General features: G+C 38.0%; 2 protein-coding genes and 1 non-coding gene across 5 annotated transcripts; all 3 read left to right on the forward strand.

Moving 5' to 3' along the window:
• The first annotated feature begins 1,672 nt into the window (after positions 1–1,672).
• Positions 1,673–1,744, forward strand: trnam-cau. Its single transcript has one exon. It is a non-coding gene; the product is annotated as a tRNA-Met (tRNA).
• Positions 1,689–8,579, forward strand: LOC111612082. The gene is made up of 9 exons (XM_023352108.1): positions 1,689–2,313; positions 3,283–3,564; positions 4,144–4,284; positions 4,852–5,015; positions 5,242–5,551; positions 6,844–6,953; positions 7,302–7,608; positions 8,253–8,307; positions 8,508–8,579. The coding sequence occupies exons 2-9, from the start codon at positions 3,321–3,323 to the stop codon at positions 8,512–8,514; spliced, it is 1,338 nt and encodes a 445-aa protein (XP_023207876.1). The 5' UTR covers positions 1,689–2,313; positions 3,283–3,320; the 3' UTR covers positions 8,515–8,579.
• Positions 3,237–15,187, forward strand: LOC111612084. 3 transcript variants are annotated; one of them, XM_023352118.1, is made up of 6 exons: positions 3,237–3,320; positions 8,590–8,833; positions 9,414–9,554; positions 9,775–9,938; positions 11,275–11,650; positions 12,899–15,187. In XM_023352118.1, exons 2-6 carry the CDS (start codon positions 8,590–8,592, stop codon positions 13,249–13,251), a joined length of 1,278 nt encoding a protein of 425 aa, XP_023207886.1. In that variant the 5' UTR covers positions 3,237–3,320; the 3' UTR covers positions 13,252–15,187. The 3 variants fall into 3 exon arrangements, with proteins under 3 accessions (XP_023207886.1, XP_023207887.1, XP_023207883.1); XM_023352119.1 differs by lacking the exon at positions 3,237–3,320 and having other exon boundaries at positions 8,544–8,833; positions 11,275–11,425; positions 11,486–11,650; XM_023352115.1 differs by lacking the exon at positions 3,237–3,320 and having other exon boundaries at positions 8,544–8,833.
• The last annotated feature ends 792 nt before the right edge of the window (positions 15,188–15,979 follow it).

Here is a 15,979-nt window from a genome sequence, read left to right on the forward strand (position 1 = left end):
CGACGGTTTGTGGGACACGCTTGGGGGCTTCGGCGTGGGTCCTGGGGAGGAGGTTTGCTGTTCATCTTTCGGTTTTAAAGCGATCAAGTCATGATTGTGGCCTTCTAGTATTCTGTGGGTTCATGACGTCATTCACCTGTTGTTCCCGCTCAGCATCCATCTATCCACCCATTTATTCTGTCTGGATCCTCTACACCTGCAGCTTCTTACCTCATCCACAGCTGAGTCCGTCGGGGGTGTGTTGAGTGCAAAAAATCTGAAAAATACTACAAAAAAATAAAAATAGAAAAAAAAAAAGAATCTAAAAAATGAAAAGAAGTCTTTTTCTATCTTCCATTCGGTGAGATGCATTGTAGCGATCAGAATAAAGAAAAAGTTCACCTGGTGTGCTGAATAATGTGTAAATTGGTTATTACACAATCTGAATATTTGTATAATTGTTTGTATTTTTTCATAATGATTTTGGAAAGGAATGTGTTTATTTTTTTGACTTCTGTTCCAGATGTGTCTTCTGTTGGCCTGACATTGTGACTGGTCTGGTGGGATTCTTACCTCTGTATTGAGCCTCTTCTGTGATGAATTCTTTGTATGCAGTGTTTAGGAAATACTGTAGGGAACATGGGGAGGAGTTGATATTAGGAGCATTTGATCAATTTGTATTTATTTATTTTATCATTTTGTTAAAATAAATTGTGAAAAACAAAAAAAAAATCATCTCCTGAAATTATTTATTTGCAATCTACCTTTAAGGTAATGCTTACCTTGATTATAGGCCTGAATTAAGAAAAATAAATTGACTATGCTCATTTAAACTTAATGAGGAGACATTAGTATTCTTAGTTAATGAAAAATATAGCCAAACAACTCTTAGTCTGTCAGTTTTTTATGCATTGAACAATAAATTAAGTGAATTTGTTCTCAAACAGTTCTGCATAAATGCAGAATAAATGGCAAATATGAACGTTTATTAACAAAAATCCTTAATAGTTAACACTCAATAAAACTGGAATAAGAAATACTAATAAACTTCATAAACATGTAGCAGGGAAACCATTTTTATTGTCATTTATTGTTTATAATTGTACTTTATCTTTTATGTTCACAACTGTTCTGCTTTATTAAAATGACAGTTTTATTTTAATTGACCTATTGGCCCTTTTAAAATAGACCTTTCTTGGGCTCAATGAATTCTTACCTAATTAAATGAAGGTTAATTTAAAAAATAAAACTGAAACTCCAAAAACGTTTAGTGTAGGTTTGAAGAATAAATGTTATGAGGAATTTGAAATGAGGCCAAATTTAAGAACAGCCAGTTTATAATGAAAATCAGAAAATAAAACATTATTTTAATAAAACAGAAATCGAAAAGGAAATCGTTAGAAATCTTAAGTGCATTTTGTTTAAATATGTTTCTTTAGCTCACTAATACTGGATGTTTTTTTCACTTTCGACCTGAATGCTAGATGCTGTCATGTGTGGGCGGGGCCAGGAAACATGAAAACATACATAGAAATAAAAGTTGCATCTTAAAATAGCGCGTATTTTCGTCCTCTACTGCATATTTGAACTGGCGCTAACATGTTGATTTAACACTACAAGCAAAAAACATTTTGGTGGAAAATTTTCATGGGTGCTAGTATTACATAGCCATATGTTGCCGTTGAACCACAGCAGCAGAGTGGCGCAGCGGAAGCGTGCTGGGCCCATAACCCAGAGGTCGATGGATCGAAACCATCCTCTGCTATGATTTTATTTATTTTATGGATGTAGGAAAACTTAGGGTTAAATTTTATGAGCAGAAGATTAAACACAGTGCCTTTTTAAGATATTATTTTTACGGCCTAGCTTGGTTGTTCCCAGAAAAGGCGTGAGTGCTAATGTTGCTAGCTGCTAGTTTAGTGCCGATATTATCATTTTACAATTTACTCTATACTGGTTTTTAGGTTGTCTAAGCGCAGCAGGTGATGTTGATTCCCCAGACTGGGCCCTAACAAGAAGTAACAAGAGGCCGCAAACAGAAGCATCACGGCAGCAGGTGGGCAGAGCCAGGCCAGGTAAGCTTCCCTACGCTGCCATTGAAGAGGAAGTAAACAGTCTGGAAGATGATCTCTGATGAAAACTCACCGATCCCCGAAAATTAATAATTTAAAAAAAATAAATTCTCTGAAGCTAATTTTTAATAACTAAATATTTGTACATTTTCCACGTTAAAAACCATTTATTTGTCCTCAAAGTGACGTCACATACTTGTGGATTGTGGGTATTGCAGTGCGTGAACGTCGTCGGGATTATAAGGCGGCTGTATTGGTGAAACTCTCAGCTGTTTATGAATTAGAGGATAAGAAAATAGCTCAGTTTAATCCGATTAGTGTTATTCCTCCATGGCTATTTCCTGAGGTAAATGTAGATATGAGACTTCTTAAAATTAAAAATGAGTGGAATTTAAATGAAATAGGGATAAAGACTGATATATATTTAAGAAATTCATATTATAATTACCTTGAAATATATTCAGATGGTTCTAAGAATTTAAAAGAATGTGTGGGAATAGGAATATATATACCAGAGTTTAAAAAATATATTTCTAAAAGAATATCAGATCAACAATAACAATTACAATTCCTTTTGGGAAAGGGGAAGGGAAATCACTTATTAAGAGTAAAGAAAAGGAAAAATGGCAAGAAAGGTGGAATGAAGATAAGAAAGGAAGAAGATTATATGAAATACAAAAGTCAGTATTAATTAGAAATATTAATGAGAGAAACAGAAGGGAATAAATAATGATTAGATTAAGAGTAGGTCATACCTATTTAAATGACATTTTGTATTTAATAGGGAGGAAAAATAATGATTCATGTGAAGGATGTGGTGAGAAAGAAAATGTAGAACACATATTGATGAACTGTAAGACATATGAACCTGAACCTGATGGCACTTTTTAAATTTCGTTGTTCTTGTGACAATGACAATAAAGATTCATCTTGTCTTGTCTTGTCTTGTCTTATCTTGTCTTATCTGAAAGGGAGAGATTGAGAAGAATGGTTGGAAGGTTGGGTCAAGAATGGAGTCTTAAAGGAATATTGGGGAATGAATTAAATATAATGGATATTTACAGATTAAGGAAAGCATTATTTATTTATCTTCAGAATACAAAATAAAAAAGTAGAATTTGATAGATGTGAAATAATGTTGCTACACACTCGTGTACAGTAGGTGGCGGTATGCACCGTAAAGTTGCTTGCGATCCGCCATAATAGAAAAGAAGAAGAACAACAACAACAACTCTCAGCTGTTTCCTGCGTGTTTGTTCCACGCGAGAAATGGGGGGCAGAGAATGTTGCGTGATTAGCTGTGGGAGCAGCTCCCACGACCACCAGGGCAGGATGTTCCTGAACGGCCTGAGCTTCCACTGCTTCCCTGCGTGGAGAACGAAGGAAGGCGACTTTATATCGGAGCTAACGAGGCGGCGGAGAGACGCGTGGGTGACCGCCGTGGGCCGCAGAGAAATCACCTTCGACCGCATCCCGTCCTCCATGAGAGTCTGCTCCAGACACTTTCTGTCTGGTGAGTCCAAACAGGTTTTATTTCTCTGCTCAGCGCGAAGAAAGAGGATCCAGAGAGATATTAGCATCAATGCTAATCACAGCACAGCCGCCATATTGGTCAGGGCGACTCTCCTTTCATATCATCGCTTTTTAATGGAATATAAATTTATCTTCAAATCATTGGGGTTCATACTAGAGAAAGTTTATCTGTGGTGGCATTATAATTTATTATTTAATGCTAATAAAAACTGATAATAGGCGTTTTTAAATTTGTGAAAATTTTTCGATTCATATAAAGGTAAAAAAAAAATCTTGTTTCAAGGCAACATTGCTACCAACTTTGCCACCATACAGCAGTTTACCTTCTTCCCATATCTGGGGAGAAACCCCACACAGTAGCAGTAGAAGCTGTTTTTATTGTTTGAAAAATAAAAAATAAAAAAACCTTTTCATGCACTGGAAATGCTAATTATGAATGTTTAGTTGCATATGGACAGAAAAATCCTGTTGATGCATAAAGGTTTATAGAAGCACTTTCTGTTGGGCCACTCTTTGTAAACAAGCTTCAGCAAAATTTTTATTCATTGTCCTATTAAAGGAAAACCAGCGTATGAGATGCTGGACTCGGATCCAGACTGGGTGCCGTCTCTACACCTGGGTCATGATGGTGATGATGAATATGAAGAAAAGTCCTGGAATAAAAGAAGAAGGTTGTCTTATGATGAGAAACCAGTAGAAGGTGGGTCTCAAAGATTAGTTTCAAACATTTTTTAATGTGCGCTCAAACCTGCATCACTAACAGTCTGACGCATGTAAAAACCTAGATGTGAGAAGACAGTGAATCGCATTTTTGTTGAGAACAGGGTGCGTAGGTCAGACCAAATCAAGTTCCGGGGGTCATAATGTTATGCCTCCTCTGTGTATAAACTGAGATTATTTTCAGTTCCTGCACAGAGCATCGCTTAGTGGGAACATGCCCAATTAAAACAACAGAACAGAACCGGGTCAAACTAAAGCTTTACCACTTGAGTTCTGGGTATCAAGTATTTTCAGACATTTTTTGTACAGTTTTGGCTGAATTACTGCTTTGAGGAAGTTGTTGTTTTAGCAAAAGGCATTTTCTTGAGTCTGTATGCTCCACTTATCTATTAATTGATTACTAAATTAGTTGATTATTTCAATAATCGATTTATGAATAGGTTGAAGTAAAAGTAGTCAGCAGAAGTAAGCATTAAATGCTCTAAAATATCCTGTTAGTCGGCTGCCTTGACGGTGAACTGACTGAATGTCGTCCCTCTGCGTTCAGGAGCAGATGGTGCTGCTGAAGCCAGGAAGCCTCCTCCACCTGCGTGGAAAGATGTGAAATCTGCCCTGCAGTCTCTTCTGGAGGGTAAAACCATCATCAGTCAGCAGCAGGGAGACGATCAGCAGAACCAAGGCGCTGAGACGAGGACCGACTCCAGCTTCCGGGTACTAGAGGCGTTTGATTTGGTTAAACAGTTTTCTTTCTTTTTTTTTAACTAGGGATTTAAGTTATCAATTAATAAGTTAATCTGAAGTTGATTAATCTTATCTATGAATTAACAATTGATTAATAAGCCGTCATTTTCTTAAAAACTCTAATTCTCTGTTTTAAACTGATATTTGAGGTTCTATGAAAGAGAAGAAGTTTCACTAATCCCTCATTTTTTTCCAGGACTTCTTCAGGAACGCTCTGGAGTCGTCTCTGGAGGCCTCCATCCAGGCCAGAGCTCGCTCTAAGAGTCGGCCGCCGTCCACAGAGTACGAAGTGGAGCTGAACGTCAAGCTTCCATCTTCTCCAGGAGAACCGTCCGCTCTGGAAGAGCCATCCTCTTCATCGTCGTGTGCGAACTGCTCCACGATGCTGCAGAGGATTCGAGAGCTGGAGCAGAAGCTGTTTGAAGTCGCCAACAAACATGAGATCAAAGTGCTGAACAGACCCAAGCAAACGATCACAGAGGAGACCAGACCCTCTGGGGAAGAGGGTGAGTGTAAGTTTCAGGAAGTTGAAGAGCTGAAAGTCTTTATTTTCTCTCTTTTTTTATTTTTATTTATTTTTTTTGTATAGCACATTTTAGCAGCAAGGCATTTCAAAGTGCTTTACATCATTACAAACACAGAAACACAAAGCAACATAGAATCAATAATCAAAACACAGCATTAAGTCAGGTTCCATCAATAAATTTGTAATTGATTACATTTCAAATACAATTCTAAACAGGTGGGTTTTTAGTCGAGATTTAAAAGAAGTCAGTGTTTCAGCTGTTTTACAGTTTTCTGGAAGTTTGTTCCAAATTTGTGGTGCATAGATGCTGAAAGCTGCTTCTCCTCGTTTGGTTCTGGTTCTGGGGATGCAGAGCAGACCAGAACTGGAAGACCTGAGAGGTTCTGGAAGGTTGATGCAACAACAGCAGATCTTTAATGTATTGTGGTGCTAAGCCGTTCAGTGATTTATAAACCAACAACAGTATTTTCTGTTTTCTTTTCTAATTTTAACATGTAGTCATGAACTAATTCACCTGTTGGGATGAGAATCTGAACCAAATATTTCCCAGAACCTTCTATAACAAATGCAGACTTGAGCAGTTTTGTTTTTTAATTTCTGAAATAATTCCTGCATTGTAATTCAATTCTGGAATTGTAATTCAATGCAAAACATGCATCTACTCATCCCTGTTGGGATAAGAAATCGCTAATTGGACTACAGCTCATTTTACTTTTGAACCTGAAGTTATTCTGGTGTGCTTCGTTTTAATGAGAAGCAAAGCAAGCGGGAATACGGCCATGTCGCCATGTATTGCCCAAACTGTGGAAAAGAGCTGGTTGAGCCGTCACCAAACTTTTGTAGCAGTTGTGGCAAGAGGTTTCAAGAAATTTGCATGGAAGACACTCCACAATGTTCAAGCGAGTTAATAAGCATAAAGAAAGATTTATGTTTCCTATGGATGTAGTAACTTGCTAACGTTGGTGGTCTTCAGACCGTGTCCACTGTCGTTTAGTTGTTCATTGGAAATTCAATTAAAAGTACACAAAGTTGATATAATACAGCAGCATGGTATTAGCCATATATAGTAAGGTCCGTTACAGCCTTAGGCACTACTTCTAGGGTAATTTTGTCGTTCTGGTTTGTTTGCACTGCGATCAAGCTAGCCGCCTTTTCGGAAGCGAACCCGCACTCAGTTTAGACCTGTTTTACTAGCTTTACTTCAGTTTGTAATACATATCGTCTGTTTGCATGAATGTGATGTGCAACATTTTTTCTTTACTTTACTTCTAGCACAACAGCCTGTTCCATCCTGCCCTGCACCAGCCCTCAGCAGCTTCCTTCAATACAGAAAAAAGAAAAATGAGGAGCAGTTAAAGCAAAAGGAAAAAACGAAAGTTCGGGTAGGTCCGGTATGGCTCCGACCAGAAACAAGCAGCTTTTAAGTAATAGACTTGGTTCAAAAAAGTTCCACATAGCAAAACTATACAGAATAAATGTTTAACAGTAACAGCAAACTGTCAATTAATGATCAGTCAGAACAGTAAATCATCTACTGATTAATTATTGAGTAATAATTTTCCAACCATTGTTCTGTTTGCATCAGTTCAAAAGTAAAAGCTTGAAAATGACTGATGATAGTTAATGGATCTATTTGGATGTTATTGTAACATAATACAGAATTAATTAAAACAGTTGGCTATTCTTTAAAAACATTGCTCAGTCTTCCACATAATTCTTTTTTGTTTCAGATAAATATTGGCTTGATGGCCATTCACAAGGATTGTCTAAAGCCACAGCGTGGAAGAACCATTTCGCTTGCAACACACCCAGATGTCTCTGCCACACCTCTGCTCAGTCTTGCTGTTAAACAAATGAAGGACTTCAACAAAGATGTAAACGATAGACCTTTCCTCCTTCTGTACCCAGATGGGACAGAGGTAATTAATATCCCTGGGACACAAACACCGTTTACTCTTGCAGCTTATAAGGCTGAAGTTGGCAAGTCATATCAAAGGATCTCTCTTTTCCTCTGCTTGACAAAGGACTTTGAAGAAGGTAAGATCAGATGTTTGTGTTTGGCACATTGCACTAACTTCAATAAATTTTAATTTTAAAACTGTGCAATTAAGCATTAGTGGCATGAACCAATTAAGTAAAAAGTATACATAGATTGGCTCCTACATGTCAACTTACTACCCAGAAACTTGATAGGTAGACACTCGGTTATTAGTTTTTACCAGTGCTGTGTTTGTGCTTCCAGATACAATGTAATATAGTTGACCGGTACTATCACTTAGTAGAAGTTAAATTGGCTTGTTTTGTTTTTTCCCCTTGTTTTGCAGTTGGAAAATTGTCAGACTTGTCCGATCCAAATTAAGTCCAGACTGAAAAAATTTATGGAAGAGACCAAAAGGCCATGGCCAGAGTGTCTGGATTTAGTAAAAATGTACATGAGAATTGTACCGACTGGAAATGGTTGAACTCCTTTTGAAGCAATACATGGCAGACCTTTTAAACTCCCTTTGTTTAAAGACACCACTCCCCCGCCAGACAACAGTGAAAAACCTCTAGCTGATTACATGAAAGAAATGTTGCAGTCTAAGGAAGTGTCAAACTAAAAGAATAAATCTCTTGAACCATATTTGCAAAGTCAGAATATAATTAATAATAGAATTGTGACGGATATTTTCTATATTTAGTACAAGTACTTGGAATCAGAAGCATCACTACAGCAGGTGGGCAGAGCCAGGCCAGGTAAGCTTCCCTACGCTGCCATTGAAGAGGAAGTAAACAGTCTGGAAGATGATCTCTGATGAAAGCTCACCAATCCCCGAAAATTAATAATTTAAAAAAATAAATTCTCTGAACCTAATTTTTAATAACTAAATATTTGTAAAAACCATTTATTTGTCCTTAAAGTGACGTCACATACTTGTGGATTGTGGGTATTGCAGTGCGTGAACGTCGTCGGGATTATAAGGCGGCTGTATTGGTGAAACTCTCAGCTGTTTCCTGCGTGTTTGTTCCACGCGAGAAATGGGGGGCAGAGAATGTTGCGTGATTAGCTGTGGGAGCAGCTCCCACGACCACCAGGGCAGGATGTTCCTGAACGGCCTGAGCTTCCACTGCTTCCCTGCGTGGAGAACGAAGGAAGGCGACTTTATATCGGAGCTAACGAGGCGGCGGAGAGACGCGTGGGTGACCGCCGTGGGCCGCAGAGAAATCACCTTCGACCGCATCCCGTCCTCCATGAGAGTCTGCTCCAGACACTTTCTGTCTGGTGAGTCCAAACAGGTTTTATTTCTCTGCTCAGCGCGAAGAAAGAGGATCCAGAGAGATATTAGCATCAATGCTAATCACAGCACAGCCGCCATATTGGTCAGGGCGACTCTCCTTTCATATCATCGCTTTTTAATGTCATATACATTTATCTTCAAATCACTGGGTTTAATACTAGAGAAAGTTTATCAGTGGTGACATTATAATTTATTATTTAATGCTAATAAAAACTGATAATAGGCGTTTTTAAATTTGTGAAAATTTTTCGGTTCATATAAAGGTAAAAAAAACATCTTGTTTCAAGGCAACATTGCTACCAACTTTGCCACCATACAGCAGTTTACCTTCTTCCCATATCTGGGGAGAAACCCCACACAGTAGCAGTAGAAGCTGTTTTTATTGTTTGAAAAATAAAACAAAAAAACAACCTTTTCATGCACTGGAAATGCTAATTATGAATGTTTAGTTGCATATGGACAGAAAAATCCTGTTGATGCATAAAGGTTTATAGAAGCACTTTCTGTTGGGCCACTCTTTGTAAACAAGCTTCAGCAAAATTTTTATTCATTGTCCTATTAAAGGAAAACCAGCGTATGAGATGCTGGACTCGGATCCAGACTGGGTGCCGTCTCTACACCTGGGTCATGATGGTGATGATGAATATGAAGAAAAGTCCTGGAATAAAAGAAGAAGGTTGTCTTATGATGAGAAACCAGTAGAAGGTGGGTCTCAAAGATTAGTTTCAAACATTTTTTAATGTGCGCTCAAACCTGCATCACTAACAGTCTGACGCATGTAAAAACCTAGATGTGAGAAGACAGTGAATCGCATTTTTGTTGAGAACAGGGAAGTAAGCAGAAGTAAGCATTAAATGCTCTAAAATATCCTGTTAGTCGGCTGCCTTGACGGTGAACTGACTGAATGTCGTCCCTCTGCGTTCAGGAGCAGATGGTGCTGCTGAAGCCAGGAAGCCTCCTCCGCCTGCGTGGAAAGAAGTGAAATCTGCCCTGCAGTCTCTTCTGGAGGGTAAAACCATCATCAGTCAGCAGCAGGGAGACGATCAGCAGAACCAAGGCGCTGAAACGAGGACCGACTCCAGCTTCCGGGTACTAGAGGCGTTTGATTTGGTTAAACAGTTTTTTTTCTTTTTTTAAACTAGGGATTTAAGTTATCAATTAATAAGTTAATCTAAAGTTGATTAATCTTATCTATGAATTAACAATTGATTAATAAGCCGTCATTTTCTTAAAACCTTCAGTTTTCTCTTATGTTATTTGGGCCGACAGTCTTGCCATAACACAAATTTCTAAATTTCTCATTTAGAAAGAAACACATCTGTGTACTGTTATCCCTACGTGTTGGATACACCGTGTATGTTAACGTAGATTAACAGCAAACCAAACTCAATGTTTATGAGCCAGGAAGCCGAGCGTCTTGCTCCTTTATTACGGTCTTACAATTCTTTACAATTGTGTGGAAAGCTCAATGAAAGCATTGAGTGAAACTATAAACAGAAAAGAAATATGCATTAGCTCTAAATACACAGAATAAACTTCTAATATCAGAAAACAATAATTACAATTAACTTTAGCTGTTGTTAGGAAACAGTCACGATCATTACTATGCAAAAAACTATTGGGACATGGCTAATTACTGGAGTACACATTTGAAAAAAACGATCTCTAAATAAATCCTAATAAAACATATAACACCAAACAGAACACAGATTAAACTTACAGCCGTTGCTTTCGGAGGTGTTGGAAAAGATTGATGACACAGAAGTCTGTAGATTAAAAGGCAGGTTTCCTTTCTGCAAACACCTGTTCCTACCTGCTGCTGCCTCTGCTACGCACAATGCACTGCTACCTCAAAATTCCCCTTCAAAATAAAATACAGATAAACCAATACTGTAGAAGTTTCTAAACTAAATTATTAAGGCATATTCCTAGCTTCTAGCAGAACAATCAGTATTTTAACATTTTTATGTCAGCTGTGTTAAATACTTACTGAATAAACGGCAACATTGTGGTTTTCTCTCATTATTAAACTTAGACGTGTTTATAAAATACAACAAAATAGGAACATCTTGGTTTGCTGAGTAGAAAAATAAAAGATGAAAAGAATAAAACTTGATACTGTCTTTGAGGAGGAACGAAAACTTTATTTCCACTTTGAGTCAAAGAAAATGACAGAAAATGTGGTGAAGTTCTCTGTTGTCAGGGAGTTTACGATTCAGAGCGTTAGTCCTGCTTCTTGGTGTAATGCCTTTGAAGAAATGAAGAACTTTGCTGTCTCTTTGGTTTGTAAAGGTTGCAGAGCCTAGCAAACGATATTAGTAAATCGATTTGCAACTAATTTATCATCTAGTAATTCTCTGTTTTAAACTGATATTTGAGGTTCTATGAAAGAGAAGAAGTTTCACTAATCCTTCATTTTTTCCAGGACTTCTTCAGGAACGCTCTGGAGTCGTCTCTGGAGGCCTCCATCCAGGCCAGAGCTCGCTCTAAGAGTCGGCCGCCGTCCACAGAGTACGAAGTGGAGCTGAACGTCAAGCTTCCATCTTCTCCAGGAGAACCGTCCGCTCTGGAAGAGCCATCCTCTTCACAGCTATCTTTTTCACAGCCATCTTTTTTACAGCCGTCTTTTTCACAACCATCCTCTTCATCGTCGTGTGCGAACTGCTCCACGATGCTGCAGAGGATTCGAGAGCTGGAGCAGAAGCTGTTTGAAGTCGCCAGCAGACATAAGTTCAAAGTCCTGAACAGACCCAAGCAAATGATCACAGAGGAGACCAGACCCTCTGGGGAAGAGGGTGAGTGTAAGTTTCAGGAAGTTGAAGAGCTGAAAGTCTATTTTCTCTCTTTTCTAATTTTTACATGTAGTCATAAACTAATTCACCTGTTGGGATGAGAATCTGGACCAAATATTTCCCAGAACCTGCAATAACAAATGCAGACTTTAGCAGTTTTGTTTTTTAATTTCTGAAATAATTCCTGCATTGAATTTTCACAACACAGTGACCACGATAGTGTCCGTGATATTATTTCTTTCTTGTCATTATGTTAGAAATGTTTTTGTTTACATTATTTTACACAAACATTGACATCCAATAGACACAAATTTATCCATCTTATTTCTGGTAATATTTTATGTTAATATTTATTTTAAATATAAACCTAAAACATAATAAAATGGCGGTTCTTTAAAAATAGGCACAAATTTCATAAAGCAGGTTAGGGCTGAAATAATTAGAGCTGGATTGTTGTTTTTACCTCAAGATTGGCAAGTCTGATTTTTTTTATTATTTTTATTTTTCCTGGAGATAAAATTCCCACTTTATCATAATATTTTCTAACAGACACAAAAAAAGTTTCATTTTAAAATTTTTTGTCCTGGGGTTAAACAACTCAGAATATTAACGTCATCACTCTCCACCTCTTCTGTTCACTGATTCAGCAAAAATTCTTCCAGAGAAATCCAACTCAATGGGAGAAATCCCAGAGATGAGAATCGAGTGGCAAAAGCCAAGCTGGTTGTATTCCAAATTAATATTTCCTCAGAATTCTACATTCAAATACTTTATGATTTACTATCCAATTACTAATCGGTTAATCCAGAAAATAATAAACAAATTAGTCCTACACTGTATTGATGTTAAGTCAAGCAGATAAACTTTTCACATATTAAAAGTGTTTTTTAGCTGGAGATGCAGCCGTTGCTAAAATGACCAAAACATCAACTAATAACAATAAAATGCTTATTTTCTTATGTGAAGAGGAATTTAATTATTTGCTTATTTACACCTTTTACTGTATTCCTAATATTATATAAAAATTCTTAAGCGGTTAAATAAAAAAGTTGAAGTATGTACCAATTTTTATATGATTAATCGATTAAGCGTCAGAATAATTGATTGATCAATTACTAAACCATTTGCAGCCCTACGATGGACAGTTCTGTGCCTTTTGGGTCAAGAATGAATGATCAGTGGAAACGTGTAACGTTTGAGTTTCTAAGCCCATTTTCCAGTTCCAGTCTCGTTGTTCTGATTGTTCTGTCTCCGCAGCGACGGCTCACGTTGGACCAGTTCAAGCCACTCCTTCCACGTCCCGCCCTCCTCGTCCTCCTCAGCGCCGCCGCCACTGCTTCAGGAAGGAGTGGGTCAAGATCTTCCCGTTCCTCCGGTACTCTCCAAGCCTCAACATCATGTGGTGCCACGTGTGCCGCGTTCACGCGGACTCGTTCTGCCAGAACCATCGTCTGATCAAAGGCTCCAATCATTTCACCAAGTCCAGCATCAGGAAGCACACCAACTCCGCCTACCACCAGCAGAACATGCAGCGCTTCCTGTGGAGCAGCCACACGCCGCTCGAGGAGCCGTCGGGTCCGTCAGATCCACCCGCTGAGCCACAATCATAACGAAGAAGCAAAAACAAAGGCTCCGGAAAAGTTTTTACTGAATAAGCTCAACAGCATAATAGACAAAGCGTTAAAAATAGATCCTACTGTTGGTTTGCAGTTGTTGTGTGGTACATTGGTGAATGTTTTTCCTGTCAGATCAGAACCTTTTTGAGGCCTGAAACATCTGTGCAAAGTACCGAAACAACATGGTACTTTGCACAGATCGATTCCATCGATTCGCTTCTTTCTGATCTTCCTGGTGACTCTACAACTTCTGAACGAGAGAAACTGGAGCTGAGTGGTTTTTGAGGACTAAAGTTTTGGAAAATACGTTTGTGTTTTTTCACCACACACTCCTTTGTTTACATATTCTAGAGTGATGTCAGCGGACCTAGAGCCGCCATCTTGTTTGCGGAGCGTGTTCTGCTGCTCTGTATTTATTTGGACGTTGAATTCAGGTCAACTTTACAAGAGAATATTAGTATGAGGCTAAGTTTATTTTTGTTTAAAGTATAATAATGCCATAATATTATAGGATTCCCATTTTTTTGAGTAACGTCAGCGCACCAAGAGCCGCCATCTTGTTTGTTAAATGTTACAGCTTCTCTTGATTTCAGGTCAAATACGTCGAAATATTTTAGGTCAGGCTATGATATTTTTATTTTAGTTATGAGAATAAATATTACAAAAATACAGTCAAAATAATACAAAAATATCATACTACCATAATAAAGTTGTAATTTTATGAGAACTCCAACACGATAAATAAGTTAAAATGGCGAATGTTGAGTAGCTTGAGAAGCTACACTTTAGCATCAGTTTTGCAAATAAGAACAAAGGCAGTCTTAGCCTGCCTGGCGCCCCCCAAGATGTCGCCCGTATCAGAAACCTCAACCGGATAAGATAATACTTCACCTTTTAACACATCAGCGCCAAATTATTGGGACTTTGAAATGATTGAGCAATGACTAAGTCTAAGAAAGAATAACAAACTGGATTGGTCACGTCTGATAACTAAGCTAATTTTTATCATTTTAAGAATTTATTTGTGATAAACTTGTCTTTTTCTGCTAATACTGTGAATATATTATTATTAAACAAAATCTCTTGTAGATGGCCCTGATGTCCGTAGTACCACTCCAAGAAGAAAAGATATTTTCTATCATTTTTAAGTTTTTTTTCTTCTTTCTAGAAAAGAAAGCGGTCAATAAAAAACATCGAGTGAAATCGGATCTGGTATGAAAAAATGTGGAGATACTATTTTTAAACCTAGAAACATTCCTGAAATCGATCAAATCAACTTTTGAAACGTCACCAACTCTGGGTCAGTTACCATGGTAACAAACCCCGATAACAGCCGAAGCAGGTTGTTACGATACTACTGACCAGGTCGTTGTGTTAGCCGGGAAGCTAAAGCACTCAACTCGCACATAATTGGATCCATGGAAACGTCTATTTTGGTTAAATCAATGGAGACTAAAAGAACCAAAATCCAAAAGGGAAAACAAATGGTTCCGATTGGAGCCGTCTGTGTTAAGAGCTAGTAAAGCTAACTTCCGGTTCTCACAATGATGGCTGCTGCTGCCGTTTTTCACTCGGGTGTTTCTCACTTCCTGTTATGATCCTGGATTAGTAGAATCTGTGAGCTGCTGCAGTTTTGGTGAGAAAGTTCATATTTTCTGACTAAATCTGTGAAATACGGAAGCATTCAACTGTCAAAGCTTAGAAATAAATTCTGGAGCACTAAGAATAAGAAAGGTGGTAACAGTAAAACAGAAATGCCTCTTGTGACTTTTTTTAACATGTATAATAAATTTTGCATTTCGTTTGGAGATACTTCACCTGGATTTATTTCCAAGCTCTGGCAGTTAAAACCATTAAGCTGTGAATTTATGACACTAAACCTTTTATTTTATTTTAAAAGTGCATTAAAGAAAGACATTAATGGAGTTGATATTTGTGTTGCCTCCCTCTGTTTGTGCTGATTTTTATTACTACTAAGAGTTAAGAAAGTTGTTCTTGAGCTCAGATTAGTTCTTGTGGATCATTTCTGATGGGTCAAAGTGAGCCAGGTTCAAATGAAGAGAACCAAACCAATCAGAAACCACAAGCTCACACTTTTATTTTTACTACATGATCAAACTGATGAGTCCTTTGGAACACCAGCAGGGGGCGCAAAGAGTCAGTTCAGATGCAGGATATATCCGCACTGACATCGGTATCGGTCCGATAAATAAAAATGGTCCGATATTAACAAACGATATTTATTACCATCTTGTTGCTGTTTGTCATGTGAGCTTTGTCCACCTAGGTGTTTTGCACAACTGAATGGTTGCCATGGAGATTCAAGGATTTCTCAAGCATGCATGAGAGAATAAAAGTGACACTGCAGGCATGTTTTGCCGAGGGAATATCATTATAACTTGATGTAAAGCTAAAAGACGTTTATTTTACATAGCTCTGTCAGTTTAATAAAGGATTTGTAATATAAACGATTTAAACTGGGCCTCTGTTTCTTTAAAAACTCCTGCTCCTTCAGGAAGTCATCACATCATCGCTCCTCTATTAACCCTTTAAGAACATTTTTACCAGTGTTGTGCTGAGGAATAGCTCGTAATGGGCTCACCAGATTTTTGCTAAATGCTGCTGGCTAGTCTGAAGGAGTAACTGGGGGAGTTGCAGAGAAAAGGGGCTCTGTGAGGTGGAAGCTCAGAAACGTGCAGTTCGGAGGAGGAATGTTGTCTTC

Source organism: Xiphophorus maculatus, chromosome 2 (assembly GCF_002775205.1).
Source record: "Xiphophorus maculatus strain JP 163 A chromosome 2, X_maculatus-5.0-male, whole genome shotgun sequence".
Classification (NCBI taxonomy): domain Eukaryota; kingdom Metazoa; phylum Chordata; class Actinopteri; order Cyprinodontiformes; family Poeciliidae; genus Xiphophorus; species Xiphophorus maculatus.

What these genes read in the sequence shown, in the direction of transcription:
- LOC111612082 (XM_023352108.1), top strand. Translation starts at nt 3,321, where the DNA reads ATGGGGGGCAGAGAATGTTGCGTGATTAGCTGTGGGAGCAGCTCCCAC. An exon ending in CTCCAGACACTTTCTGTCTG is followed by an intron (nt 3,565 to 4,143) that starts GTGAGTCCAAAC and finishes GTCCTATTAAAG; the next exon opens with GAAAACCAGCGTATGAGATG. An exon ending in CAGACCCTCTGGGGAAGAGG is followed by an intron (nt 5,552 to 6,843) that starts GTGAGTGTAAGT and finishes CTTTACTTCTAG; the next exon opens with CACAACAGCCTGTTCCATCC.
- LOC111612084 (XM_023352118.1), top strand. Translation starts at nt 8,590, where the DNA reads ATGGGGGGCAGAGAATGTTGCGTGATTAGCTGTGGGAGCAGCTCCCAC. An exon ending in TGATGAGAAACCAGTAGAAG is followed by an intron (nt 9,555 to 9,774) that starts GTGGGTCTCAAA and finishes CTCTGCGTTCAG; the next exon opens with GAGCAGATGGTGCTGCTGAA. An exon ending in GGACCGACTCCAGCTTCCGG is followed by an intron (nt 9,939 to 11,274) that starts GTACTAGAGGCG and finishes CATTTTTTCCAG; the next exon opens with GACTTCTTCAGGAACGCTCT.